Below are 27,902 nucleotides of genomic sequence, written 5' to 3' on the forward strand. Positions count from 1 at the left end.
AGGAGCTGAGCCAAGCCAATCTTTCCTGCATAGATTCTTGCCTTATCATACATTCATTTGCTTTCTTGATCTTGCACAGGTCCTCAAGCATAACCAAAAGCCTTTGCCTCACATGGGGCCACACTTCATTCTTTTTGTGGCATTACAATTATCTAGGCTCAACATGGCTTCTCGATGCCTCATGGCGTTCAAGTTCTTGAAGAGCAGAGCCCAAGTGGGAGCAGAATGAATCAGTCCCTGTTCCTCGTCTAGCTTTGCTCTCCCTTGGCTGCTCCAGTTAGGAGGACAGTCCTGACCATTCTGTCTTTCAGGTCCAGCTCTGCGTTGCATTGCAGAACAGTTTGTCAAAAGGTTCCCTTGTTTAGTTTCAGCTCCATTTCAAGATCTTCATTCAAGCTTTCCTCGTCCCCTAAATATTTCACTCCTTCCCGCTGGCTCCTGGGTCTTACTTGCTCAACCTCTATGCTTAGTACAGAAATGCCTTCTTGCGCTCATTCATTTTCTCCTACAGATCCTGCTTTCTTTCATCACTCGCAAATACTTCAGTGATATTCAGAGAAGACCCCCAAATTGTTAGCAACCATTGCCTCAGCCATTCACTCCAGGGAGAAAGACAGAAGCATGCGCAGTATGAAGGGGCAGCAATGAACACGGGCGGGAGGAGCTTCCCCTTCCACAGCACACTCCAAGGCCACGCAATCTCTTCTCTAACTGTCCACACACACACACACAAGTAGGCTCAGGAGCTCATGAAAAGGAAAGGTCAGGAGTCGCTTACAGAGGCAGAGCTGCGCAGCTCTTTCTGAAGAGCTTCCACCCTGGCAGTCTCATGGCGCGCTGTCACCTCCAGCCCTGTTTTTTCAAACTCAAGCCTTCAAAGGAAACATAGGGCTCAGTATGGGAACCCAACAGAGCACACATACCCACTCCACACTGTGAACTAACAACATCTCAAGCAAAAGCCTCCTTCCAAGTCCCACATTCCCTTGCTGGGATGCAGCAAGGTAATCCCGTTGCCTTTACACCAGCCCACAAAGCAAAGCCTTGCTTCACTCTGGCACTTCCTCACCGTCCAACTTTTTCCCTCAAGAGCTTTATGGTGAAGAGCAGTGTGCCACGTTCTTGCTCTTGCGGGGAAGCAGCCATTGATTCTCCTTGCTTCTCTGCCAGGGCTCTCTTCAACTCCTCAACAGACCGCTCAGACTGGAGACGCCGCTCTTCCGATTCCTGCAACTGTCAAACCAGGAACCATGGGAGTGAGCTTCATCTTCAGCATCTTACACACTGCTTTGACTCCCAAGTCAAATCTCCCAAACTCTGGTGCTTCACCCTCTTTCCTATTGGCCTCTCCTGTCCCCATCCTGATTTTCTACAAGCAGACAGCTCCGACTGACAAGGGAAAAGAGCGCTTTCTGCAGCTCTCAAACTACACTGCCCTGCACAGCACAGGACATGAAGAAGAGCACGTCGTTCCGCTCAAGGCTCCACCGCCCTCATGGGTTACGGCAGTGCGGAACTACTGACTTCATCACATCTCACTTGTACCTGTGCTCAGAATGCTGCCTTGTCCTTCTCATCATTTACAGAGGAAGAACAGCCCTGTTACGCTCATTATTGTTGTTATGGCATTTGCCTACCTTGCCTTTAACCCTGGCCAACTCCTTCTGCAGCTGCCCTTGCTCTTCCTCCAGGTCCCGGCAGGAACATGGGGCACCTTCCAGCAAGGCTTCTGCTGGCGACTGCTTTTTAGGAGCATCAGCAAGCTCCTCACCCAGCTCTCCAATACTATCCTAATGAAATAGTTACACACATAGGAAGAAAAAGCTTGGAGCACGCACTATGCATTTCTAATAAGGCACTTGCTATGAGAGCTCGGACATTCCCAGACCCTGCTTCCTCACAAGCCCCGTGGAGCAGCTTGCACACAGCTAAAGCTGCTCCAGTTCACTGGAACAAACGTATGGCAGAAGCAGCCAAAGAAGGAGCAGAGCCTCCTCGGTGCAGGGCCGACACATAGAGCAACCTCCTGAGAAGATCCCCCCACGCAGAACCCACTGTGCCCCCCGCTGAAAGCACCTCAGAATCCCAGGGAGAATCGTTGTCCTCCTCCGGCTCCGCTCCTGCTGCCGATGGAACATCTGCAAGGGAAATAAGGAAGGGCACACCATGAGTGCTTCTCTCACTCTGCTGCTCTCCTCCATCAGGCAACACCCACAGCCAAGGGACAGATAATGCTGTTACTAGAGTGTTTAAAAAAAAAGAAGAAAAAGCAGCGTCATTCAAGAGCATCCTCACTCTGAACCGCACCACTGTGTTCTCACCCTTCCTCCCACATGCTCACACAGGTAGGAAGTCACCACGAAATAACACTCCTTGCACTCCAGCACTTCCACAAAACATCTTCCTCACTTGACCTTCCCCTCTGCCCTGGCATTTGCTGGCAAGGGCAGAATTGAGGCTTTCCCATCTCAGCAGCAGCTCATCACCAGCATTCACTGACTCAGCCCAAGGAGCAAACAAACACAGGGGCTCAACGCTTCTGAACTCACCTCTACTGACAGGGAGGGCTGCTGCAGCATTTGCAACTTGAGGACCACCTGCTGCTTCCTCCCCATCCCGTGCAGGTGATTCCTCCTGAAAGAGGCCAGCCAAAAGAGTTGGAAGGATCAGAAAGAAGCACCCGCTGCACAGGAAAGGACACCGTGCAAAGTACTTCTATTCCCTGTACCTGTACAGGGAAAAATGTTCTCACTTTTCTTTTACAAGGCCTGCACTCCTCCCTTAGGAGGATGTTTCTGTGCACAGCAATACCCAGTGTCACAGACATGTTCTTCCTCTTCAACAGAGACTCTCAGAAGTGCAGCCTGGACACAGGCTGAGCCTACATTCACCTACATTCAAATATGCAGGAGCACACACACCCTTTCCCCCGCTCCTCTGCAACAACAAAAACCAACAGAAAGCACCTCAGAATCCAAGAGGGAGTCTCCGTCTTTTTCAAAGCCCGAAGCGGCATCCTCACGCTGTGACAAGGGAGACTTCATTGCCAAACCTCTGACACCTTCCCTGTTTACTGACTGTGGATTCCTTGGCTCGAAGGTGTCAATCCCTAAAGGAATGGCACAGGCCTAGGCAGTGTTGTGTGCTTGGGCTGAGTTAGGAGACAAGCCCTTAATGAAGGAGAACTGCTCCAGGGCTCAAACTGGGGGTCGATTGTAAAGGAGTAGTGAGATGGAGAAATGTTGGTGGCATTTCGCTTCATTAATACCCCTTGAATGAGGTGCAAGCGTGAGTCCGGGAAGCATCAGTGTGGCTTTTTTGTTCCTTAGGTTCATAAGAGCCTGGAAGATCTGCTCTCTGCCTTACAGACAAGACACGTGCCTCTGAAAGAAGACAAATATCAGCAGGTACATGAAGGGTTGCTCTGACTTCCCTCTTCCAGTCGATGATTTTCTTTCCTTTTGGGTGCGTGCAGGCAGCTACACTGTTCAAGAACTCTGTAACCTTGAACGCCCAGGACTGTTGCCTAGTGATGGCGGCTGATTCCCCTGAAGCTCGAACTTAAGCTCTGCTGTCCACTGATGTGGATAGCTAAGTACCACCTGCTGGTGCCAGGGGGACAGAGGAAGCTGTTTCTCAGGCTCTTTTGCACCTTTCTCCCTTGGGCCGCTCGTAGCAGGTGGCCTTCAGTTTTGAGGAGTGCAGGGCAGGGGAATTGTGTCTGGCCGGCGTCTGTTTGTGTCTCTTGAGATTGGCCTGTGTGGTGGGGAAAGGGAGGTGCTGGACTTGCCATGGGAATTCTGTGCCCTGGCCCTCTGTGGCCGCCCCTGGCCTAGCAGAGAGAGACGTCCTGCAAGTTCTTTGTGAGGAACACCCTGTGCAGCTGGCGCTGGCGGATGGCATTACTGAGCTGCGTATGTGCTTTCTCCTTCCTGTGTGCAAAGTGTGAGAGTGAAGGAAAGGCAGTGAAGAAGGGGGCAGAGAGGAAACAAGCTGCAGAAGCCCAGCTGGAGGAGGCAGTGAAGAAAAACATGGAGCTGCAGGAAGAATGCAGCAGATATGGCTTTTTAGCATTTGTAAGAAATACCAGCTAAGCTCGGAGTAAAGGTTCCTTTAATTGACTCAGAGACTATGAGTACGTAACGGTTTGTGAGCAACCTCAAAGGGAATGCTTCTTTGTTTTTTGGGGTTTTTTGTTTATTTATTTGTTTGTTTGTTTTTCCCATGGCTTTCCTATTTTACTCCCTAATTGGCTGTGCAGGTCCAAGAGGCTTCTGGAGAAAGCTCTGAAGAAACTAAGGACCTATGAGAGGCACGAGAGCGAGTCCCAGCTGAATCTACAGGCCAAGCTGAAGGACGCACCTTCTGGAGGGGGCAGCGAAGATGATATATTAAGAACAAAGGTGAGCTGTGGTTCGTTGTTTCTGTGTGTTTGTTTTGGAAAGCTGTCTCGTTTCTTCTCCTGACTTCTGTATTCACGTGCACGTTCACGTGGTGGCTGTGTTTGGAAATGAAGGGGCTTTCTTCTGATCCCTGGAAACATCTAACTAATCATTCCGAAAGGGCAGGAGTGCCGCGGTGCCAGGGTGCTGGTGTGGAAAAGGTGAACTTCTGAGGGGAGAGGAAACCGTTAGAGTAGCAGTTGACCTTTGGGGACTTCTGGAAACCTGATACTTCCTAAAAGTTCTTAGAAAGAAGCTGCCGCTTGGATCCAGAGCGAATAGGGCTTCTTTGTCCATGGCTTAGAAAGCTGCTTTCTGGAGGAGTGTTGACAAAGTCAGGCAATGCTGACTGTGAGACAAGTCTGGAAGACCCCTGGCAGCCCCGCTGCATGCAAAACACCCCACGTGATGTGTGCTCCTGAGGAAAGGAGAAGGAGCCTAGCTCTGTGGATGTGTGATCTCCTGGGAGTGAAGCCTTTATTGGCTAGGGGAGTGCTGGAGGAGACCTGAGAAGGGCGGGAAAGGAGTGAGGGCATTGAGGAGGCGCCTGAGTAAGGCTGTGCTCTTCCAAGGGGGTGTGTGGAAACTGTCGTTGGGCATGGGGGGAAAGTTCTTCTTCCCTGGAGGCTGAAATGGCACCATCTGCTTCAGACACAGGCAGCCACCCAGGAGCAGGTGGAACAAGCTTCCCTGGTAGGACGACTGCAGCAGAGAATCAGGGATCTGGGAAATGAACTGGCTCTCAGCAGACGCCTGCAGCAAGGCAGAGTTATCGGAGGCCTTGCGGAAGCCGCTGCTGCCTACCCTCCTGAGCTGGGCAGCAGCCGCTCTTTGATGCTGAACGCAGCGGGCAATGCTTCCTGTGTGGCAGACAGAGTGGAAGCTCAAATGGCTGAGGTAAGGCATTGGACATGCACGCTGTGCTCGAATGAGCTGCCCACAGAGTATGAATGAGCAGGGTTCAGCTTTTAAGGGGAAAAGGAGCACGCATTCCTGCCCAGCTCCGGGACACCCAGTCTGCTAGTGCAAACAGCATTGGTGCCCCTCACAACTGGGCGAGCACAGTCCCCTGGATCGCCCTGAGAGACTCCATGAGGCAATGCTCAGAGCCTGCTGCAACCTCAGCGATAGCTCTGGTCCGAGTGTGCCCCAGCCTTTGCAGTGTGTGTGGAGAGCACGGTCCTCACGGAATGGTGAGGTTTGGGGCCCGTGTGGCAAGAGTTGGACAAGAGGGCGAAGCATTCTTCACTGAATGCCATGATCCCTTCCCTGATTTGCACAGAATGAAGGCAAGGGCAAGCTCACCTCTTCCATCTTTTACAATCCTGGGAAGGCTTCAGGCAGCTCCAGTTGTGACTCAGTGCTGTGGTGCCTGCAGCGTAGCAAGGGTCCTGTTGAAAGGAGATGCCTGCGGGCTGTAGCTGTCCCCATGCCTGTAGTGTTCTGAAGCTGAGCTGCTCGGCTTTGGGCATTGCCTTGTGGGGTCTCAGAGGGTGATCCAGGTGACTGTCCTCAGGCACCCCTGTGGCTAAACAGTAAGTCAGCAGAGCTGCCATGAAAAAGGCTGTCTAGAATGTGGCTGCTGCAAGGAAAGCCAGCTCGTTCTGGCCTGAGTCCTTTGCTACGGAGTAAATTAAAGAGAGTGTTGGTTTGTAATGAGAAAAAAAGCAGGCATCACAAATCGGATTGCTCGCTGTGAACAGTGTAAATATGCAGCTTGTGGCCTTGGGACTAGACCTCTGGCCATGTGTGCTTATATCCTCCTTGTGCTTTTTGATGCCCTTCTGTAAAGCCAGAATGAGGGAAAAGTGATGAGTGGCAATTGTGTTGTGATACAATTAATGACACAGAGTAGTGGCAATGCTGTGTTTTGGTGGACAAAGCATTTCTCAGGATTGAGGGTGTTGTTTCCAGTTTGCATTTCATGTTACAGTTAGGTTTCAAAAGGCCGTAGAAGGTAGTACTAGAGGAATGTAACTGCTGAGGACTTAAGGGTATCCTGTGTTATACTTGCAGGTGCGTGAGGAATGGTCAAAAATGTCGCTGAAGAACGTGAGCGAGGTAATTGCAATCTGGAGATTTATGTGACACCTTCGTCGTGATCCAAATACTGGTGGCACAGAATATTATGTGCCTGTCCTTAAAAAAGAGAAGAAACAGTGTATGTGCACATGCAAGGCCGCCCCCAGAGCCCCGAATAATCCCCTCTCCGGGGGGCTCTAGTCGGGCCTTTTCAGGGACGGGGCCTGTTTGCAAGCAGGTGGCCCCTGCTTTGCAATTCTTTGGGTTCCTGTTGGCTTCAATCAGCTGCCGAGTGGCCAGCTGTTGCTTTAGAGCCCCTTGCATTTGCTTGGGTGGACACAAGTGCCTTGGGTTGAATGTGTCTGCATTGTGAGCAGAGGTGCCCGTCTACTGGGATGAATGGGGTTGGTTCCTTTGGTTTGGGACTTGCTCCCTTTTGCTCCTGTAACACTAACAGAGGGCCTTTTGTTCCCCCTGCCGCGCGCGCCTTCCTCAGAAGTGGCTTTCTGGAGCGGGGACTGCCAAGAGAGGATATCCCGAGAGGAAGGAAGCCTGGGGAAACGTGCCCTCTAGCTCTTGGCGGAGTGGTGTGTAGATGACATCGAGCTGCATTCAAGTGAAGGTGTTCTGTTCCAATTCTGTATTTAATAAAGCTTGTAGCCTGGGACATCTCTGTTTTATTCCCGTCCCCTTCGTGACTTGGCCTGCCCTGCGCACGCGCCTGTTCCCTCTTCCTCCCGCTGCCTGTCCCTCTTACAGAATGGGAGCGGCGGGCTTGCTGCCAAGGGGGGAACCCTGGCAGGAGTCTGGCCGCTTGCTGGCAGCGTGCAGCCTGTGTCCTTTTCCTCAGGGGAGGTTGAAAGCTCCGCTGGGTTTTTAGACAGGGGCCTGGAGTTGGGGGCTCTGTTTGCCTCCTGCTGCCCTTCAGAGCGCTCCTGCGCTGCCAGGGGGAGGCCGCTCTCAAAGATGGCTGGCAGGTGCTGGCAATGGCGGAAGGCTCCTGAGGCCTGGCCCACAGCAGCTGTCCCCCTTGCCTAGGAGCCAGCCAAGAAGCACGATCAGGCGAGCCGCAAACGGTCGGCAGCAGCTCGAGGCCTGGCAAGCTGATGGAGCGCAGCCTCCCGGAAGCCCTTTCCAAAGATGAGAAGGAACAAGAAAGTGCGTGGGAGTAGTCGGCAGGGATTTCCAAAGGGGGAGGCAAAACCCTACTGTAAGATCCCAAAGGCCTTTGCCAGAATCTTAGTTTACCTAAGAGTGGCTGGTCTTAATGCACTCGATAAGGAGAGGTTTGCTGAGTGACAACAGTAGCCCAAACTCCCAAAGGAGTTCAAAGGCAGAAGAAGATGCAGTAACGTCTGCCATAATGTGTTCTGAAAGGAAGTTTGGCTGCTTACCAGGCCATTTGAGGACTATGCAATCCCAGAGCACCTCACCTAGGCACATGTACATACCTATATTACTCTGGTGTTAATTTACTAATATATATATATGTTATCTTGATGTTGGCTTTGTATTGCTTGGTGCAGTTTTGATTTTAAACACGTGGTGTCCAAAAAGAGCTCCAAAATGGCCCAGTCTTCATAAAAATAAGCTAGTTTGAACTTTGAGAAGAAAGCTGGTCTGGACTGGCTGTGCTTGATGGCACATCCACTGTGAGGACGCAGCAAACCCTGCTGTGGTTTAGGAGGCACCTGTAGCCTTAAGCTAAGACCAAGAGCAATGTGGAGATGACAGCCTCCTGGTTGCTTCCAGTAATTCCAGAGAGATTTGGACATCTGTTAGGGTTTGGCTACAAAAATCTGGGAATGCTCAATGACTGTGTGAACAATACACTCACACTGCTAGCTGGCCTTCAAAGCTAAAGAGCTAATTTAGTAGTTAAAGAATGCAGTGTGCAGGATGTCCTAGCAATGTGTGCATAGCATGGACAAGTTCCAAAAAAAAAGTCCCGATTAGAAGAATCCCATTCATTTGGAACAGTAATGTACATTTGAATTTAAGGATGATTTCCAAGTAAGTGAGAAGCCAGTGCTTATCTGGTGGCCACTTCAATTACATCCCCAAGAGAAAGATCTCTATCCCCCACACCAGAGAGGCTTCCTCTTCCCCTGAGGGGGGAACACGGCTGCTCCCTCTGGAGTCCTCGTTTAGGAACTTGAGACACAGGCTTCGAGTTCCGTTGCACAGAGCCCAGTTTCTATCTCTAGCACTATGGCAGGTAATACTTACCGGCTAACCACACAGTATCAGCTTTATACATGGCTTGTAAGGCACTGTTGGACAGGAGCAGGCGCAATTAACGACTTGCAAGCTCACCGCAAAAAGAGAGGTGACCTTCCTCATCAGTGATAATGACAGCAGTCCCAGTACCTGTTCTGAGTGTCTTCTTGGTATATATGGACCACTAATAGCACCGTAATCAACAGCCAACTGCGCGCTCCTTTTATCAAATACAAGCTTTGCTATTTTTCCTCCTGCTAACATGTACACATGCAGAAGTGGAGGGAAAAAATCTTCATTCAAACATCTTATGGAAGTATTCCGCTGCTGTTCAGTAGCCTAAGAGCACCTCGGGCTAGCATCCCATCTCACGAACTTATTCCTGCCTCAGTCCTACAAGTAGTAAAATCCAGACTCATCATGAAGGGCATATATCAATATACAAACTAACACCTCCACCCTACTCATGCACTTCAAACATTTAATCGCAATCTATAGTGTGAGCGTGGCTGGGCATTATTTTTATTATTATTTTTGGCTGGTTCTGCTTTTCTGCTCGATTCAGTTGAGTAAATACCGACAAGACGTAAATGGGGATTTTTGTGAAATGAAAGATGATTTTCTACTAATGATAATAACTGGCAGCGCTGGCAGATCTACAACAAGTAGCAGATTCACAATCATAGGAGAACATGAAAAAGATAGTTGAGCGACAACCAAGCTAACAGCGGCGGTGCTCTTTCTCGGGGAGCCGCAGCCCCTTGTGGGTGCGCTGCAGCCCCACGTCGAGGAGCCGCCTGTGGCGCGTGGCAGTGTCACCCCGCGGCGTCACCCCGCCGCCCTGTGACGCCCTCGCCGCGGCTGTTGCGCCTGGCGCCGTCGCCGCGCGGCCTCAGTGCTGCGGCCGCCAGTGCCGGAGCGACGGTCGGCGCGTGCCTCGCTGGGAGCCTCGCTGCGTCCCGGCCCTCGGAGCGCGCCTCTGCTCCCGGCGCGGGGGCTCCGAGCCCGCGACCCCCGCTCCCGCAGCCCGCCGGGGCTCAGCCCCGCCGCAGCTGTCCCGGCCGCGGCCCCTGCTCGGGGCTCGGCTCCTCTGCCCCGCCCGCCCGAGGCGGGGCCGTCTCTCTCTGGCCGTGTCCGCGTCCCCGCCGCAGCATGAAGCGCTTCCTGGCGCTCTTCGGCAAGGGGCGGGGGGCGGCGGCGCCCGGCGGCGCTTCCCTGGCCTGCGTGGGCGCTCGCTACGAGCTTCGCGAGGAGGAGCTGAGCGAGCTGCACCGCGCGGCCGCCCGCGGAGACCTGGCTGCGCTGCGGCGGCTGCCGACACGCGGCCTCGACGGGCGCGACAAGGCCAAGCGGTGAGGGGGGCGGCGCCGGCCGGGGCTTTGCCGGCTCTTCGCGAGGGCCTGGCCGGGCGTGGAGGGCGCGTGTGCTCGAGGCTGCTGCGGGGAAGGCCGGGTGGCAGGCCCTGCCCCAGCAGCACCGCCCGAGGCTGCTGTGCTGCTCTTGGAAAGCCCGTGTCCCCGGCGTGCGGCACTCTGTTGCCACGCAAGCGGTGCTGGCGCAAGCCGCAGGGCGCCTTGGCGAAGGCTGGAGGTGGCCAACCAAGCCTGGGTGGTCCTTGCTGGGCAGCGTGGGTGGTGCTGTTGGAGGCAGCGGGCGGTTGCGCGGGCAGAGGGATGGAGGGCAGCCGCTTGCGCCCGGCAGCGTGGGGCTGCGTGGGCAGACCGCTGTGCCTGGGCGCAGGAGCCCCTTTGCAGGGAAGCGGGTGCGGAGCTGCGGGAAGCGGGTGCTGCGTGGGGTGGGGGTGACTTTTCCTAGCCCCTCCCTCTGGGCTTGGGGTGTGCAGCTGCTGCCGTTGCTGCCGGAATGGGCGACTCTTTCTAAGCTGCTCTTGTGGCTGCGGACAGCGGTGGCCCTAGGCCCGGGACAGAGGCAGGAGCGGTGTGTGCAGCTCGGCGCGTGTGTGCGTGTTAATGGAATGTGTTGCCTTTGTAGGACACCCCTGCATCTCGCTTGCGCTAATGGGCACTCGGAGATCGTGTCCTATTTAGTGGAGAAGAAGTGCAAGCTGGATGCGCGGGACGGCTACAAGAGATCTCCACTGATGAAGGTACGTGGAGCACGGGAGAGCTGTTGAGGGAGGGCTTCCAAGCTGCACCCAGAGCGCTGCGTCTCTGGGGTGATGCGTGATGTTGGGACAGGTGGAGACTGTGTTGCGATTGGCGCAGAATGGGCCCACGTTGCCTCCTCGGGGAAGGCCGGGGTTGCTTTGTGCGCTTGGCCGGCTGTGGGAGCGCTGAGGGAGGGAAACGTAGTTGCTGGGAAGGCTTCCTTTTCTTTGCCGTGTTGCTTGCAGGCAGTGCAGTGCCAGCAAGAAGAATGCGTGGCCATTCTGCTGGCGCATGGTGCCAACCCTAATCTTGCCGACGTTACCGGCAACACTGCCCTTCACCTGGCTGTCCTTGCTCGTAACACCTCTCTAGCAGGGCAGCTAGTGGAGCACAGCGCCCTTCTCGAGGCTAAGGATAAGGTAAGTGTAGAATGTGGGTGAGGCTGCTCTCGGAAAGAGAGAGTGGCTTTCCCTGGCTGTTTGGTTCTGACTGGGGGCGCTTTATGCTTGCAGATGGGCTGCACGCCCCTTGCCCTTGCCGTGTCGGGTGGTCACGGCGAGATGGTGGAGTTCCTGCTTGGCAAAGGAGCTGATGTGAACGCTCGAGACCAGTCTGCCAGGTGAAGGGCTTGTCCGAAGAGCGTGTCCGGAGGCCCCGTTCCTTCCGAGTTGTGCTGTGCTTCCATGTAGCTGCCTTTGCTTTGCTTCTGCCTGTGGGAAAGGGGGAAGCAATTGTTGTGGGAGCAAAGAGGGCTGAAAGGCATGCGAGTGAAATGTCTGCGTTGGCTCCGAGCTTTCCTCTCCTCTTTTGGATGCTCTAGGACCCCTTTAATGCGGGCTGCTTCGACTGGGAACAGGAGCATCCTAGACACTCTTCTTCGCCATGGTGCTGATCTTTCCCAGAAAGATGTTGCTGGGTGGACGGCGGAGGAGTATGCTAGGACTTTTCTGCATGCTCGGTAAGTGCTTTAGGTGACGTTAGAGTTGCTGAGGTGTGTGAATGTGCGTGTTGGCTTATGGACGCTCTTGTTAAGAGCAGCAAGGTTTAATGATGTGTGGAGACGTCTGTGGAAGCTGGGCAAAAGGGCATGTTCTGGAACATGTAGTGTCAAGTGTGAACCGGGAGGTTTTCCTTGACTCCACCCCGACTGCTCGGTCAGGTTTCAAGTTGGTGGTGCTGAGCTGAGCTGTGAGCAATAGCGAGCCTGAAAAGTGTGCTTTGGGCAAGTGGAGTGTATACGAGGCCCTCCCCAGAGCAGCGCATGAGACCAAATGCAGAGGTCCTTTCTTCTGCCGCTTCCCCTCGCCCTGGGCCTGTAGCAAGGGGAGCAGGAAGGGCGGGTGTGCGTGGGTATGTGTAACTAGCCCGTGTGTGTCAGCTTGCCAGATGGCTCTGAATAGGCGTAGCGTGGAGAAGCAGTGGCTCGTTGTGTCCTAGAAGAGCCGTGTACAAGGATGCCGTTGGTTTTGGTGACAGTCCTTCCTTTCTTCCTGTCTGCAGCGTTAGTGAAGAGCTGGCAGAGTGCGCGCAGAGGGCGCGTGCAGGCGGCCCAGTAGGCATGGCAGGACTCAGCTCGCCTCCCGGAGCAGGAGCTGCTGCCTCTGCATCGGGCGCCTGTGCTGCGGCCAGCGGAGGTAGGATCCTTAAGCGTGGAGGAACTGCTGGGGCTCTGCGTGTACGTGTGCGTGTGCGTGTGGTGCGAGTAGTTGAGCACTTCATTAGCTTCCTATCCCGTCAGCGCCCCGCAGCGTTTGCTAACTGTCTGCTCCCAACGCGTGTTTGTCCCATGCTAGTATTTTGTTGAGGAAGCTTAGAAGGAAATGTAAGGGCAGTGTTGATTTTCTTTGCTAATGTCCTTTGAGGGGAAGGGGGTTAGAATTCAGTAGGGTGCGAGAAGTCAAGGGCAGGTTGGGGCCTGCTTTCGTCCCTGCTGTCTTGTGTGACTGTTCCCCTGCAGCGTGGCCTGCAGAAGTGCCTGTGTTAGGTGCTTGTGGGCCGTGTTGACTTCTGAAGGTCTGACATGCTAAGAATTAATCGTGTCAATTAATGTTTTCACAGTGGGAGAGGAGCTTTCCCGTGAATGCTTTGTATGGTGAGGCTTGAACAAGCGCTTTCCCCCAATCCTTTCCCCTGCCTCAGAAGAGGAGAGCCTGGAGAGAGACACAGTCCTTCTTGTCTTAACTTTTCAAGCATTCAAGATACTGATGACGAGGAGAGCGAGGACAACTCCGTTCCTGCCTCCGAATTAGAAAGACGCCGTTTAGCTGCCAAGGTGAAGTGGCCCAAGAGGCAGAATTTCTGTGGAATGAGTGAGTGGTTTGGAGGGCTGAGCTGTGTGGATTTGAGCGAAAGGGCGCTTGCAGTGCGGTGGCTTTGCTCCTGCAAAGCGGTCTCCTGCCTGGCCCCCTTCCTGCTGCTGTGAGCTACTTCCTCCAAGTCTGGTAGCCGTGGCAGAGCACGCAGCAGTCTGGTGGTCGGGGGCAGAAGAGCACTAGGTGACAAGAGAAATGACCGCACAGTCTTGATGTGCGTGAGATTTCTAGAGAATGAAAGCTGATGAGCTCCTAGATTACCTGTTCCTTTGTCCTGCAGACCTTGCTGTCGGTTTCCAGGAACAAAGGGGTGGTAGAATTGTGACTGATGTGGGAGAAAGGCATTTATTGTTCCAAGTGTGCTGAGATGCTTCATCCCCTGGCTCTCTTGTCCTCCTTGTGAGGTTCCTCAAGTGTGCTCAGCAGGGAGCTCCTGTAGCCGGTGTCTTTGTCTCCTGGCACATGGGAATGGCATTCCAGGCTCACGTGCGCCTGATCTCCCGCTGCCTGTTTCCCCTCTGATGATGTCTCTTTATTTTTGCTGTTTCTCCTGCAGAAGAGGTGTTTGGCACTGGGACTGTGCAGCGATTCTGAGGATTCCGAGGATGATGCTGGAAGGCACCCTGCAGTGCTGGAGATGCAGGCAAGATTTCCTTCTTCTCCTGGTTGCCCTCTTGTCAGTGAGCTTTGAGAGGGTGTCGCAGATGCCGTCTGCGAGGAGCTACTGCAGCACAGGGAGATGTGCTAGTGGGTTGAAGAGTGCCCGTGAGGAAAGGGAGGGAAGCTGGACTAAGGCTGTTGGAGAAGCAGGCAGCTGTTGCTTGTCCTGGGTGAAAAGAAGGGGCAGATGGGGAGTGTGCTCGTGCGTGTCACCGTGTTGTTGAAGCTGGAGTCAGAGTGTGTCTAGGCCATGCTTGTGAGGGGCAGAGCAGCATGTCTGTGGTGCTGGCTATTGCTGTCTGCCCAAAGGCATTCCTGTGGAAAACCTGCAGGCCTTTCTTTGCAGCAGACAAGAGAGAACTCTCCTGTGTAGTAACCCAGGGAAATGAAGCATTTTGCAAAGTGTGAATTGCCGCTGCAGAAGATGCTTCTTTCTGTTCTTTGCAACACTTTTTTTTTTTTTCCTGACCTCTCTTAGGAAGCATCGTCTGAAAAGGATGGAGAGGAAGGTGCTGGTGGTCCTCAGGATAAAGATGCTGCAGGATCAGTGGCTGGTGAGAAGGGTGAGTTAGTAAACACGGGTCCTGCTGTGTGTTTGCTCGCTGGGGCTTGCCTGATGGAGGAGAGCAGCAGAGTGAAAGAAGCACTCATGGTGTGCCCTTCCTTCTTTCCCTTGTAGATGTTTCCTTGGCAGCGGGAGCGGAGCAGGAGAAAGACGGAGACTCCCTCTTGGATTCTGAGGTGCTTTCTGTTGGTTTTTGTTGTTGCAGAGGAGCGGGGGAAAGGGTGTGTGTGCTCCTGCATATTTGAATGTAGGTGAATGTAGGCTCAGCCTGTGTCCAGGCTGCACTTCTGAGAGTCTCTGTTGAAGAGGAACATCATGTCTGTGACACTGGGTATTGCTGTGCACAGAAACATCCTCCTAAGGGAGGAGTGCAGGCCTTGTAAAAGAAAAGTGAGAACGTTTTTCCCTGTACAGGTACAGGGAATAGAAGTACTTTGCACGGTGTCCTTTCCTGTGCAACGGGTGCTTCTTTCTGTTCCTTCCAACTCTTTTGGCTGGCCTCTTTCAGGAGGAATCACCTGCACGGGATGGGGAGGAAGCAGCAGGTGGTCCTCAAGTTGCAAATGCTGCAGCAGCCCTCCCTGTCAGTAGAGGTGAGTTCAGAAGCGTTGAGCCCCTGTGTTTGTTTGCTCCTTGGTCTGAGTCAGTGAATGCTGGTGATGAGCTGCTGCTGAGATGGGAAAGCCCCAGTTCTGCCCTTGCCAGCAAATGCCAGGGCAGAGGGGAAGGTCAAGTGAGGAAGATGTTTTGTGGAAGTGCTGGAGTGCAAGGAGTGTTATTTCGTGGTGACTTCCTGCCTGTGTGAGCATGTGGGAGGAAGGGTGAGAACACAGTGGTGCGGCTCAGAGTGAGGATGCTCTTGAATGACGCTGCTTTTTCTTCTTTTTTTAAACACTCTAGTAACAGCATTATCTGTCCCTTGGCTGTGGGTGTTGCCTGATGGAGGAGAGCAGCAGAGTGAGAGAAGCACTCATGGTGTGCCCTTCCTTATTTCCCTTGCAGATGTTCCATCGGCAGCAGGAGCGGAGCCGGAGGAGGACAACGATTCTCCCTGGGATTCTGAGGTGCTTTCAGCGGGGGGCACAGTGGGTTCCCCGTGGGGGGATCTTCTCAGGAGGTTGCTCTGGGTGTGGGCCCTGCACCGAGGAGGCTCTGCTCCTTCTTTGGCTGCTTCTGCCACACGTTTGTTCCAGTGAACTGGAGCAGCTTTAGCTGTGTGCAAGCTGCTCCACGAGGCTTGTGAGGAAGCAGGGTCTGGGAATGTCCGAGCTCTCATAGCAAGTGGCCCTTGCATGGGATTTGTAGTGCAATACTCAAAGGGTCCAGATTCTGGCTCTGCAAGAGTTTGGTGGGGTTGCTGTTTCTTTGCCAAAGTATCCATGAAAAGGACAGTGTATGGAATCCTGCAGCCAAGTAAGAAGCCCAACAGCAATAACGTGGGTTTTGACTTGGAGCGCTGTTTGGGGTAAAAAAGTGCAAGGGAGGAAAGAGGCGGAGTTGGACTAAGGTTACTGAAAAGCAGGCAACTGTTGGTTTTCATTGGTGCAAAGGAGAGGGGAAAGGGTGTGTGTGCTCCTGGGTATTGGAACGTGGGTGAAGGCAGGCTGAGACTGTGCGCAGGCTGCGCTTGTGAGGGTCTCTTCAGAAGCAGAAGAGCACATATGTGACATTGGGTACTGCTGTCTACTCAAACGTCTTCTCAAGGGAGGAGTTGCAGGCCTCAAAGAAAGGAAGTCAGACCATTTTTCCCTGTGTGGGTAGAGAGAAGTAGTTTGCAGGGTGTCCATTGCCTGCACAGGGAGTGCTTCTTTCTGTTCTTTGCAACTGTTTTGGCTGGCCTCTTTCAGGACGAAGCACCTGCAAGGGATGGAGAGGAGGCCGCTGATGGTCCTCAGGATACAAACGCTGCAGGAGCCCCGGCTTGTGTGCGAGGTGAGTTGAAGGGCACGTTGAAGGCCACGTCTTGTTTGGTGGCTGTGAGGGCCAGTGCATGGAAACGGTGCCGTGCTTGTGAGATGGGGCAGCCCCGATTCTGCCCTTGCCACCAAAGGAGAGGGCGGAGGGCACGTCAGCTGAGGGAGGCGTTTTGTGGTAGTGCTGGAGTGCAAGGAGCACTGTTTCTTGGTGACTCGCTGCGCACGTGAGGATATTTTGTGTAGTGCTTTGAGGACCCCTCCGTTGCGATGCAAATGGACTGTGGGTGCCAGACTCTGGAGCGCGAGTTTGGGAGAGCAGCTGCCCGCACGGCTCCCTCCTCCAGGACTCCGGCCTTGCAGAGCCGCGTTTGGGTGCTCGCTGCCCCTCTGTTGGCTGTTGGTTGTAGCTGTGTGAGCTGTCCTGCTGGGCTTGGGCGACTTCTGCTGCAGAGAAGGGCTGGGGAAGGGGTGAGAACACAGTGGTGCGGCTGAGCGTGAGGATGCTCTTGAATGACGCTGCTTTTTCTTCTTTTTTTGAAGACTCTAGTAACAGCATTATCTGTCCCTTGGCTGTGGGTGTTGCCTGACGGAGGAGAGCAGCAGAGTGAAAGGAGCACTCATGGTGTGCCCTTCCTTATTTCCCTTGCAGATGTTTCCTTGGCAGCGGGAGCGGAGCAGGAGAAAGACGGAGACTCCCTCTTGGATTCTGAGGTGCTTTCTGTTGGTTTTTGTTGTTGCAGAGGAGCGGGGGAAAGGGTGTGTGTGCTCCTGCATATTTGAATGTAGGTGAATGTAGGCTCAGCCTGTGTCCAGGCTGCACTTCTGAGAGTCTCTGTTGAAGAGGAACAGCATGTCTGTGAGACTGGGTATTGCTGTGCACAGAAACATCCTCCTAAGGGAGGAGTGCAGGCCTTGTAAAAGAAAAGTGAGAACGTTTTTCCCTGTACAGGTACAGGGAATAGAAGTACTTTGCACGGTGCCCTTTCCTGTGCAACGGGTGCTTCTTTCTGTTCCTTCCAACTCTTTTGGCCGGCCTCTTTCAGGAGGAATCACCTGCACGGGATGGGGAGGAAGCAGCAGGTGGTCCTCAAGTTGCAAATGCTGCAGCAGCCCTCCCTGTTAGTAGAGGTGAGTTCAGAAGCGTTGAGCCCCTGTGTTTGTTTGCTCCTTGGTCTGAGTCAGTGAATGCTGGTGATGAGCTGCTGCTGAGATGGGAAAGCCCCAATTCTGCCCTTGCCAGCAAATGCCAGGGCAGAGGGGAAGGTCAAGTGAGGAAGATGTTTTGTGGAAGTGCTGGACTGCAAGGAGTGTTATTTCGTGGTGACTTCCTGCCTGTGTGAGCATGCGGGAGGAAGGGTGAGAACACAGTGGTGCGGTTCAGAGTGAGGATGCTCTTGAATGACGCTGCTTTTTCTTCTTTTTTTTTAAACACTCTAGTAACAGCATTATCTGTCCCTTGGCTGTGGGTGTTGCCTGATGGAGGAGAGCAGCAGAGTGAGAGAAGCACTCATGGTGTGCCCTTCCTTATTTCCCTTGCAGATGTTCCATCGGCAGCAGGAGCGGAGCCGGAGGAGGACAACGATTCTCCCTGGGATTCTGAGGTGCTTTCAGCGGGGGGCACAGTGGGTTCCCCGTGGGGGGATCTTCTCAGGAGGTTGCTCTGGGTGTGGGCCCTGCACCGAGGAGGCTCTGCTCCTTCTTTGGCTGCTTCTGCCACACGTTTGTTCCAGTGAACTGGAACAGCTTTAGCTGTGTGCAAGCTGCTCCACGGGGCTTGTGAGGAAGCAGGGTCTGGGAATGTCCGAGCTCTCATAGCAAGTGCCTTATTAGAAATGCATAGTGCGTGCTCCAAGCTTTTTCTTCCTATGTGTGTAACTATTTCATTAGGATAGTATTGGAGAGCTGGGTGAGGAGCTTGCTGATGCTCCTAAAAAGCAGTCGCCAGCAGAAGCCTTGCTGGAAGCTGCCCCACGTTCCTGCCAGGACCTGGAGGAAGAGCAAGGGCAGCTGCAGAAGGAGTTGGCCAGGGTTAAAGGCAAGGTAGGCAAATGCCATAACAACAATAATGAGCGTAACAGGGCTGTTCTTCCTCTGTAAATGATGAGAAGGACAAGGCAGCATTCTGAGCACAGGTACAAGTGAGATGTGATGAAGTCAGTAGTTCCGCACTGCCGTAACCCATGAGGGCGGTGGAGCCTTGAGCGCAACGACGTGCTCTTCTTCATGTGCTGTGCTGTGCAGGGCAGTGTAGTTTGAGAGCTGCAGAAAGCGCTCTTTTCCCTTGTCAGTCGGAGCTGTCTGCTTGTAGAAAATCAGGATGGGGACAGGAGAGGTCAATAGGAAAGAGGGTGAAGCACCAGAGTTTGGGAGATTTGACTTGGGAGTCAAAGCAGTGTGTACAATGCTGAAGATGAAGCTCACTCCCATGGTTCCTGGTTTGACAGTTGCAGGAATCGGAAGAGCGGCGTCTCCAGTCTGAGCGGTCTGTTGAGGAGTTGAAGAGAGCCCTGGCAGAGAAGCAAAGAGAATCAATGGCTGCTTCCCCGCAAGAGCAAGAACGTGGCACACTGCTCTTCACCATAAAGCTCTTGAGGGAAAAAGTTGGACGGTGAGGAAGTGCCAGAGTGAAGCAAGGCTTTGCTTTGTGGGCTGGTGTAAAGGCAACGGGATTACCTTGCTGCATCCCAGCAAGGGAATGTGGGACTTGGAGGGAGGCTTTTGCTTGAGATGTTGTTAGTTCACAGTGTGGAGTGGGTATGTGTGCTCTGTTGGGTTCCCATACTGAGCCCTATGTTTCCTTTGAAGGCTTGAGTTTGAAAAAACAGGGCTGGAGGTGACAGCGCGCCATGAGACTGCCAGGGTGGAAGCTCTTCAGAAAGAGCTGCGCAGCTCTGCCTCTGTAAGCGACTCCTGACCTTTCCTTTTCATGAGCTCCTGAGCCTACTTGTGTGTGTGTGTGTGGACAGTTAGAGAAGAGATTGCGTGGCCTTGGAGTGTGCTGTGGAAGGGGAAGTGTCTGCCTGCAAATGGACACGGTGCACAAGTGTGCACTGTGCTGCTCTGCAGAGTGTTTGCCTCATTCTGTGTGTGTGAAAAGGCCTGGTCCAAGTGTGGCTCTCGGGTGGAGAGAGACTTTTGTCCAGAGTCTGACAATGGCTGGAAGGGAATGAAGGCGGGGGTAGGAGTGAGGGGTAGGGAGATGCCTGAGAAAGGTCTGGGTGATGGGAGAAGGGGAAGAAACATAGTAGTCCTTTGGGGAGCTACTTCTCGGAAGAGTCGTGTAATGTAACAGGAAAAGCAAAAGCACAGTGCACGGTGCAAGGCTTTTCCTGCGATGCGTGTCCTTATTCCATCAGGGCAGGGTCAGGGAGCTGGAGCAGGAGCTCGCCGATGCCCGCAGAAAGCAGGCGCTGTCCGAAGCCTCGCTGGAAGCTGCCACGCGTGCTCGCCGGGAGCTGGAGGAGGAGAAAATGCAGTTGCAAAAGGAGTTGGCCAGGGTTAAAGGCAAGGTAGGCAAAGGCTGTGACTAGCCCGAGGACCCTGACAACCCTGTTTTCCCCTGTAACCAATGAACAAGCAGCGGGATGGGAGAGGCCAGTATGAAAGAGGACGAAGCAACAGGGTTTTTCAGAGGTGACCTGCGAGTGAAAGCAGGTGCCTTGAGTGTGTGAAGAGGAAGCTGACTAGCGTGGGTCCTGGTTTGACAGTTGCAGGAGCTGGAAGAGCAGCTTCTCCAGTCTGAGCGGTGTGTTCAGAATTTGAAGAGAGCCCTGGCAGAAAAGCAAAGGGAAGCATTGGCTTTGTCTCAGCAACTGCAAGAATGCAAGAAGGCCTGCTTGGAAATGGAGAGCCTAAAAGTGCTGAAAGACAAAGTGGAAAGGTAAGGAGTTGGCACAGTGAAGCAAGGCTGTGCTTTGTGGGAGGGTGTAAAGGCAACGGGGTTAGCTTGCTGCTTGAGAGCAAGCAAATCTGGGATTTGGAGGGAGGTGTTTGCTTGAGATACCGTCAGTTCACAGTTTGGAGTGGGTGTCTGTGCTCCACTGGGTTCCCATACTGAGACCTATGTTTCCTTTGAAGGCTTGAACTTGAGAATGGGAGGCTGGAAGGCAGAGCTCACCAACAGACAGCTAAAATCGAAGCTCTTCAGAAAGAGCTGCACAGCTTTGCCTCTGTAAGCTACTCCTGCCCTTTCATTTTCACAGGATCTAATATGAAGCCCTGGGTTTGTGGATTAGAGTCATGTGTGCAGTTCAATAACAGCACGTGCATCTGAGCAGATTGCTGGCATTTTCTTAAACACAGATGCACGTGGATGTCTGCAGTCTGTGTTTATGTGCTGTTCCAAGGAGAACAGTACTTGGCCATTTTGAACTCATAGGAAGCCACGAGCTTAAAGACGAGCTGGCAAAGCTTAGCTGTTGGCAGCAGACAGAGAGCAGACATCAGCTGTGCAGAGGCACAGTGGTGTGGACAAAATAAGTTATGTTTAGGTTCACTCTGAAGCCTGAAGCAGCTCTGTAATGTAACAGGAAAGAAGAGAAAGCGGAACCTGTGGTCCAAGCCTTTTCTTCCTATGCATGTAACTATGTCCACAGGACACGGCCAGACAGCTGGAGCAGGAGCTTGCTGAGGCTCGTCGAAAGCAGCTGATGTCAGAAGCCTCTCTGGAAGCTGCCACACGTGGTTGCAAGGACCTGGAGGAAGAGAAAGGGCAGTTGCTAAAAGAGTTGGACAGGCTTAAGGGCAAGGTAGGCAAAAACAGTAACTACCTTAATGAGCCTGACAATGTTGTTTTTCCCTGGCAAATGATGAACAAGCAGAGGGCAGTATTCTGAGAACAGGTGCCAGGGGGACCTGAGCAAGTCAGTCATTGCGGCCTGTCATAACCCACGAAGTGGGTGAAAGCTGGAACCAAATGACCTGCTCTTCCTCCTCCACTGGGCAGGGTGCTGTAGTGTGAGAGCTGCAGAAAGCAGCATCCCTCCTGGATAGGTGGGGCTTTGCATGGTCCACGTGAAGCAGCATCTCAGGCAGGTGCTCTGAATGGTCGCGCTGGCTGAGCCTGCACTGGGCCTCACGTCCACAGCGGAGATTGAAGGGCCTCAAAGTGACTCACTTGCCTAGTGCAATAGCCCTGGTGCCTAAGTTTGGCAAGGTCTTTGCTGTGCACTCCCTGTGGAAGGAAGCGGATTGGTGTTGGGGCGGTTTTGGGGACTGCTTGTAGGAAGACAAGATGGGGATGGAAGAGGCTAGCAGGAGAGAGGGCAAGGCAAGAGGATTTGGGAGAGATGACTTGGGAGTCAAAGCACTTGGCTTGTCTGTATGTAAATGCAGCTGAGTAGCGTGGGTGCTGGTTTGACAGTTGCAGGAGTCGGAAGAGCAGCGCCTTCAGAGTGAGCATTGTGTTGAGGAGTTGCAGGCGGCCCTGTCAGAAAAGGAGAGGGAAGCAATGGCTTCTTCCAAGCAACTGCAAGAGCTTGTGGAAGCCTCCTTGGAAAGAGCTAGCCTAAAGCAGCTGGAAGAACGAGTGGGACGGTAAGGAACTGCCCCGGTGAAGCAAGGCTTTGCCTGCCGGGGTGGTGTAAAAGCAAGAGGAAGAGCTGGCTGCATGGCAGCAAGCCCATCCAGAATTTGGAGGGCCGTTATTTCACAGTGCTGTCTCCCTGTGTTTCCTTCAAGGCTTGAGCTTGAAAAGGTGAGGCTGGAAGGGAGAAGCGACCAACACACGGCTCGAATTGAAGCCCTGCAGAAAGAGCTGCACAGCTCTGCCACTGTAAGCTCCTCCTCAGCTTTCTTCTTCATGAGCTCCTGAGCCTAGCTGTGTGTGTATGTGGGGACATTCTGGGAAGAGATTTTCCTGGGGAGCCCAGGGGGACATCATTTCTGGCAGTCCGCAGGGGATCGGCTCTGCTTTGTCCCTCTCCAAGGCCTTCTGGTGTTGAGAGGTTCCCTGGCTACTGTGCGGCCTGAGCAGCGTGCGAGGAGAGGCTTTGACACTCATGTGCTGCTTTGACCGCCTGCTGCTTTTTAGCTGTCCTGGTGCTTAAGCCCTCAGGCAGTAGCACTTGTTGCTGCCCTAAGGGCGAGTTAGCTCGTGGAATTGCTTTGGTGCCAAGCAAAGCCCGAAGCAGCATCCTCAGGCTGTGACAAGGGAGACTTCATTGCCAAACCTCTGACACCTTCCCTGTTTACTGACTGTGGATTCCTTGGCTCGAAGGTGTCAATCCATAAAGGAATGGCACAGGCGTAGGCAGTGCTGTGTGCTTGGGCCAAGTTAGGAGACAAGCCCTTAATGAAGGAGAACTGCTCCAGGGCTCAAACTGGGGGTCGATTGTAAAGGAGTAGTGAGATGGAGAAATGTTGGTGGCATTTCGCTTCGCTAATACCCCTTGAATGAGGTGCAAGCGTGAGTCCGGGAAGCATCAGTGTGGCTTTTTTGTTCCTTAGGTTCATAAGAGCCTGGAAGATCTGCTCTCTGCCTTACAGACAAGACACGTGCCTCTGAAAGAAGACAAATATCAGCAGGTACATGAAGGGTTGCTCTGACTTCCCTCTTCCAGTCGATGATTTTCTTTCCTTTTGGGTGCGTGCAGGCAGCTACACTGTTCAAGAACTCTGTAACCTTGAACGCCCAGGACTGTTGCCTAGTGATGGCGGCTGATTCCCCTGAAGCTCGAACTTAAGCTCTGCTGTCCACTGATGTGGATAGCTAAGTACCACCTGCTGGTGCCAGGGGGACAGAGGAAGCTGTTTCTCAGGCTCTTTTGCACTTTTTACTGAGCTGCGTATGTGCTTTCTCCTTCCTGTGTGCAAAGTGTGAGAGTGAAGGAAAGGCAGTGAAGAAGGGGGCAGAGAGGAAACAAGCAGCGGAAGCCCAGCTGGAGGAGGCAGTGAAGAAAAACATGGAACTGCAGGAAGAATGCAGCAGGTATGGCTTTTTAGCATTTGTAAGAAATACCGGCTAAGCTGGGAGTCAAGGTTCCTTTAATTGACTCAGAGACTATGAGTACGTAACGGTTTGTGAGCAACCTCAAAGGGAATGCTTCTTGTGTTTTGGGGGTTTTTTTGTTTGTTTATTTATTTGTTTGTTTGTTTTTCCCATGGCTTTCCTATTTTACTCCCTAATTGGCTGTACAGGTCCAAGAGGCTTCTGGAGAAAGCTCTGAAGAAACTAAGGACCTATGAGAGGCGCGAGAGCGAGTCCCAGCTGAATCTACAGGCCAAGCTGAAGGACGCACCTTCTGGAGGGGGCAGCGAAGATGACATATTAAGAACAAAGGTGAGCTGTGGTTCGTTGTTTCTGTGTGTTTGTTTTGGAAAGCTGTCTCGTTTCTTCTCCTGACTTCTGTATTCACGTGCACGTTCACGTGGTGGCTGTGTTTGGAAATGAAGGGGCTTTCTTCTGATCCCTGGAAACGTCTAACTAATCATTCCGAAAGGGCAGGAGTGCCGCGGTGCCAGGGTGGTGGTGTGGAAAAGGTGAATTTCTGAGGAGAGAGGAAACCGTTAGAGTAGCAGTTGACCTTTGGGGACTTCTGGAAACCTGATACTTCCTAAAAGTTCTTGGAAAGAAGCTGCCGCTTGGATCCAGAGCGAATAGGGCTTCTTTGTCCATGGCTTAGAAAGCTGCTTTCTGGAGGAGTGTTGACAAAGTCAGGCAATGCTGACTGTGAGACAAGTCTGGAAGACCCCTGGCAGCCCCGCTGCATGCAAAACACCCCACGTGATGTGTGCTCCTGAGGAAAGGAGAAGGAGCCTAGCTCTGTGGATGTGTGATCTTCTGGGAGTGAAGCCTTTATTGGCTAGGGGAGTGCTGGAGGAGACCTGAGAAGGGCGGGAAACTTGAGGTGGTCTTTTGGGAAACCTTTAAAAGAGGTGCTGCTTTTGGCAGAGGAGCATGGCTTTCACTTGGTTTTAAAACGGAGCGAGCTGGTGACAAGCAGAGTCTCAGCGCACAGCCTGCAGGGTCTGCAAAGAACTGCGTATGCTTAAGGCTGTCTGTGCCTTGGCTGTGTGCAGGTGCAGGAACTTTGCAAGCGGCTCTCTGCAGAGCAGAGAAACTCAAGGCAGCTCAAGAAAGCAAACGAAGGTTTGCGGGAAGAGTTGGCTTGCATGCATGGGAGCCATGCACAGCTGCGGAAGAGGAAGCGGCAGCTGGAAGAAGAGGTGGCTGCCCTCCGGTGCCGTGTAGAGACCAGCACGCCAGACCTCAGCCACATCAAAGAGCACAAAAGAGAGACTGAAGAAAAGGCCGAGCGACAACTAAGGCAAAAACTACGGGAAGTCAATCTCTTTCTGCAGGTAAGCGTACTTGGCACTGGCATGCACAGTCCATTTGTGCCTTTTCCTTCATCTCTTCTGTACCAGTGTCCTTCTCCACTGTGTCCAGCTTGTGCTGGTCAGGGCTGTGGGTTCATGGGCTCTTTATATCTGGAGGAGTCTGTTGAAGGCCGTGAGCTTGTGGAACGCTTGTCCTCAGCCATTCCGGGCATCACCATCTTTTTGCACATTAGTGCCTGGAGAATCAGGGAACAGCGTTAAGAGAAGGGACTAGCGTCTTGCCGAGAGAGAGGTGGCTACTTAGTCCGAGCTTTGATTGGAAACCAAAATACATAAACGTTGTGCTAAGAGCAGGTTTCCACCAGTGAACAGAAAGCATTGCGTAACGTGGTGCCTCTGGCTGCGGCCGTGGATTCTTGAGGGCAGTGAGGAGGCGCCTGAGTAAGGCTGTGCTCTTCCAAGGGGGTGTGTGGAAACTGTCGTCGGGCATGGGGGGAAAGTTCTTCTTCCCTGGAGGCTGAAATGGCACCATCTGCTTCAGACACAGGCAGCCACCCAGGAGCAGGTGGAACAAGCTTCCCTGGTAGGACGAATGCAGCAGAGAATCAGGGATCTGGGAAATGAACTGGCTCTCAGCAGACGCCTGCAGCAAGGCAGAGTTATCGGAGGCCTTGCGGAAGCCGCTGCTGCCTACCCTCCTGAGCTGGGCAGCAGCCGCTCTTTGATGCTGAACGCAGCGGGCAATGCTTCCTGTGTGGCAGACAGAGTGGAAGCTCAAATGGCTGAGGTAAGGCATTGGACATGCACGCTGTGCTCGAATGAGCTGCCCACAGAGTATGAATGAGCAGGGTTCAGCTTTTAAGGGGAAAAGGAGCACGCATTCCTGCCTAGCTCCGGGACACCCAGTCTGCTAGTGCAAACAGCATTGGTGCCCCTCACAACTGGGCGAGCACAGTCCCCTGGATCGCCCTGAGAGACTCCACAAGGCAATGCTCAGAGCCTGCTGCAACCTCAGCGATAGCTCTGGTCCGAGTGTGCCCCAGCCGTTGCAGTGTGTGTGGAGAGCACGGTCCTCACGGAATGGTGAGGTTTGGGGCCCGTGTGGCAAGAGTTGGACAAGAGGGCGAAGCATTCTTCACTGAATGCCATGATCCCTTCCCTGATTTGCACAGAGTGGAGGCAAGGGCAAGCTCTCCTCTTCCATCTTTTACAATCCTGGGAAGGATTCAGGCATCTCCAGTTGTGACTCAGTGCTGTGGTGCCTGCAGCATAGCAAGGGTCCTGTTGAAAGGAGATGCCTGCGGGCTGTAGCTGTCCCCATGCCTGTAGTGTTCTGAAGCTGAGCTGCTCGGCTTTGGGCATTGCCTTGTGGGGGTCTCAGAGGGTGATCCAGGTGACTGTCCTCAGGCACTCCTGTGGCTAAACAGCAAGTCAGCAGAGCTGCCATGAAAAAGGCTATCTAGAAGGTGGCTGCTGCAAGGAAAGCCAGCTCTTTCTGGCCTGAGTCCTTTGCTGCGGAGTAAATTAAAGAGTGTTGATTTGTAATGAGAAAAAAAGCAGGCATCACAAATCGGATTGCTCGCTGTGAACAGTGTAAATATGCAGCTTGTGTCCTTGGGACTAGACCTCTGGCCATGTGTGCTTATATCCTCCTTGTGCTTTTTGATGCCCTTCTGCAAAGCCAGAATGAGGGAAACGTGATGAGTGGCAATTGTGTTGTGATACAATTAATGGCACAGAGTAGTGGCAATGCTGTGTTTTGGTGGACAAAGCATTTCTCAGGATTGAGGGTGTTGTTTCCAGTTTGCATTTCATGTTACAGTTAGGTTTCAAAAGGCCGTATTTTGTACTACTAGAGGAATGTAACTGCTGAGGACTTAAGGGTATCCTGTGTTATACTTGCAGGTGCGTGAGGAATGGTCAAAAATGTCGCTGAAGAACGTGAGCGAGGTAATTGCAACCTGGAGATTTATGTGACACCTTCATCGTGATCCAAATACTGGTGGCACAGAATATTATGTGCCTGTCCTTAAAAAAGAGAAGAAACAGTGTATGTGCACATGCAAGGCCGCCCCCAGAGCCCCGAATAATCCCCCCTCCGGGGGGCTCTAGTCGGGCCTTTTCAGGGACGGGGCCTGTTTGCAAGCAGGTGGCCCCTGCTTTGCAATTCTTTGGGTTCCTGTTGGCTTCAATCAGCTGCCGAGTGGCCAGCTGTTGCTTTAGAGCCCCTTGCATTTGCTTGGGTGGACACAAGTGCCTTGGGTTGAATGTGTCTGCATTGTGAGCAGAGGTGCCTGTCTACTGGGATGAATGGGGTTGGTTCCCTTGGTTTGGGACTTGCTCCCTTTTGCTCCTGTAACACTAACAGAGGGCCTTTTGTTCCCCCTGCCGTGCGCGCCTTCCTCAGAAGTGGCTTTCTGGAGCGGGGACTGCCAAGAGAGGATATCCCGAGAGGAAGGAAGCCTGGGGAAACGTGCCCTCTAGCTCTTGGCGGAGTGGTGTGTAGATGACATCGAGCTGCATTCAAGTGAAGGTGTTCTGTTCCAATTCTGTATTTAATAAAGCTTGTAGGCTGGGACATCTCTGTTTTATTCCCGTCCCCTTCCTGTCTTGGCCTGCCCTGCGCACGCGCCTGTTCCCTCTTCCTCCCGCTGCCTGTCCCTCTTACAGAATGGGAGCGGCGGGCTTGCTGCCAAGGGGGGAACCCTGGTAGGAGTCTGGCCGCTTGCTGGCAGCGTGCAGCCTGTGTCCTTTTCCTCAGGGGAGGTTGAAAGCTCCGCTGGGTTTTTAGACAGGGGCCTGGAGTTGGGGGCTGTTTGCCTCCTGCTGCCCTTCAGAGCGCTCCTGCGCTGCCAGGGGGAGGCCGCTCTCAAAGATGGCTGGCAGGTGCTGGCAATGGCGGAAGGCTCCTGAGGCCTGGCCCACAGCAGCTGTCCCCCTTGCCTAGGAGCCAGCCAAGAAGCACGATCAGGCGAGCCGCAAACGGTCGGCAGCAGCTCGAGGCCTGGCAAGCTGATGGAGCGCAGCCTCCCGGAAGCCCTTTCCAAAGATGAGAAGGAACAAGAAAGTGCGTGGGAGTAGTCGGCAGGGATTCCCAAAGGGGGAGGCAAAACCCTGCTGTAAGATCCCAAAGGCCTTTGCAAGAATCTTAGTTTACCTGAGCTAAGAGTGGCTGGTCTTAATGCACTCGATAAGGAGAGGTTTGCTGAGTGACAACAGTAGCCCAAACTCCGAAAGGAGTTCAAAGGCAGAAGAAGATGCATTAACGTCTGCCATAATGTGTTCTGAAAGGAAGTTTGGCTGCTTACCAGGCCATTTGAGGACTATGCAATCCCAGAGCACCTCACCTAGGCACATGTACATATCTATATTACTCT

The 27,902-nt window shown here is 53.3% G+C and overlaps 1 protein-coding gene across 1 annotated transcript; it reads left to right on the forward strand.

The window, feature by feature from the left end:
* Positions 1–4,131: 4,131 nt before the first annotated feature.
* On the forward strand, positions 4,132–24,799 carry LOC148596295 (uncharacterized). The gene is given in 17 exon segments (XM_088524139.1): positions 4,132–4,139; positions 4,262–4,403; positions 6,459–6,503; positions 9,581–9,773; positions 9,817–10,036; positions 10,677–10,791; positions 11,038–11,211; positions 11,305–11,411; positions 11,613–11,750; positions 14,243–14,327; positions 19,602–19,754; positions 21,608–21,780; positions 21,925–22,018; positions 23,061–23,173; positions 23,383–23,524; positions 24,265–24,588; positions 24,590–24,799. Coding segments are annotated over 17 exon segments (2,436 nt in total).
* Positions 24,800–27,902: the final 3,103 nt, after the last annotated feature.

This window comes from Tinamus guttatus, unplaced genomic scaffold (assembly GCF_059628265.1).
Source record: "Tinamus guttatus ecotype Peru unplaced genomic scaffold, ASM5962826v1 Tinamus_guttatus_pri_ptg000018l, whole genome shotgun sequence".
In the NCBI taxonomy this organism is placed as follows: domain Eukaryota; kingdom Metazoa; phylum Chordata; class Aves; order Tinamiformes; family Tinamidae; genus Tinamus; species Tinamus guttatus.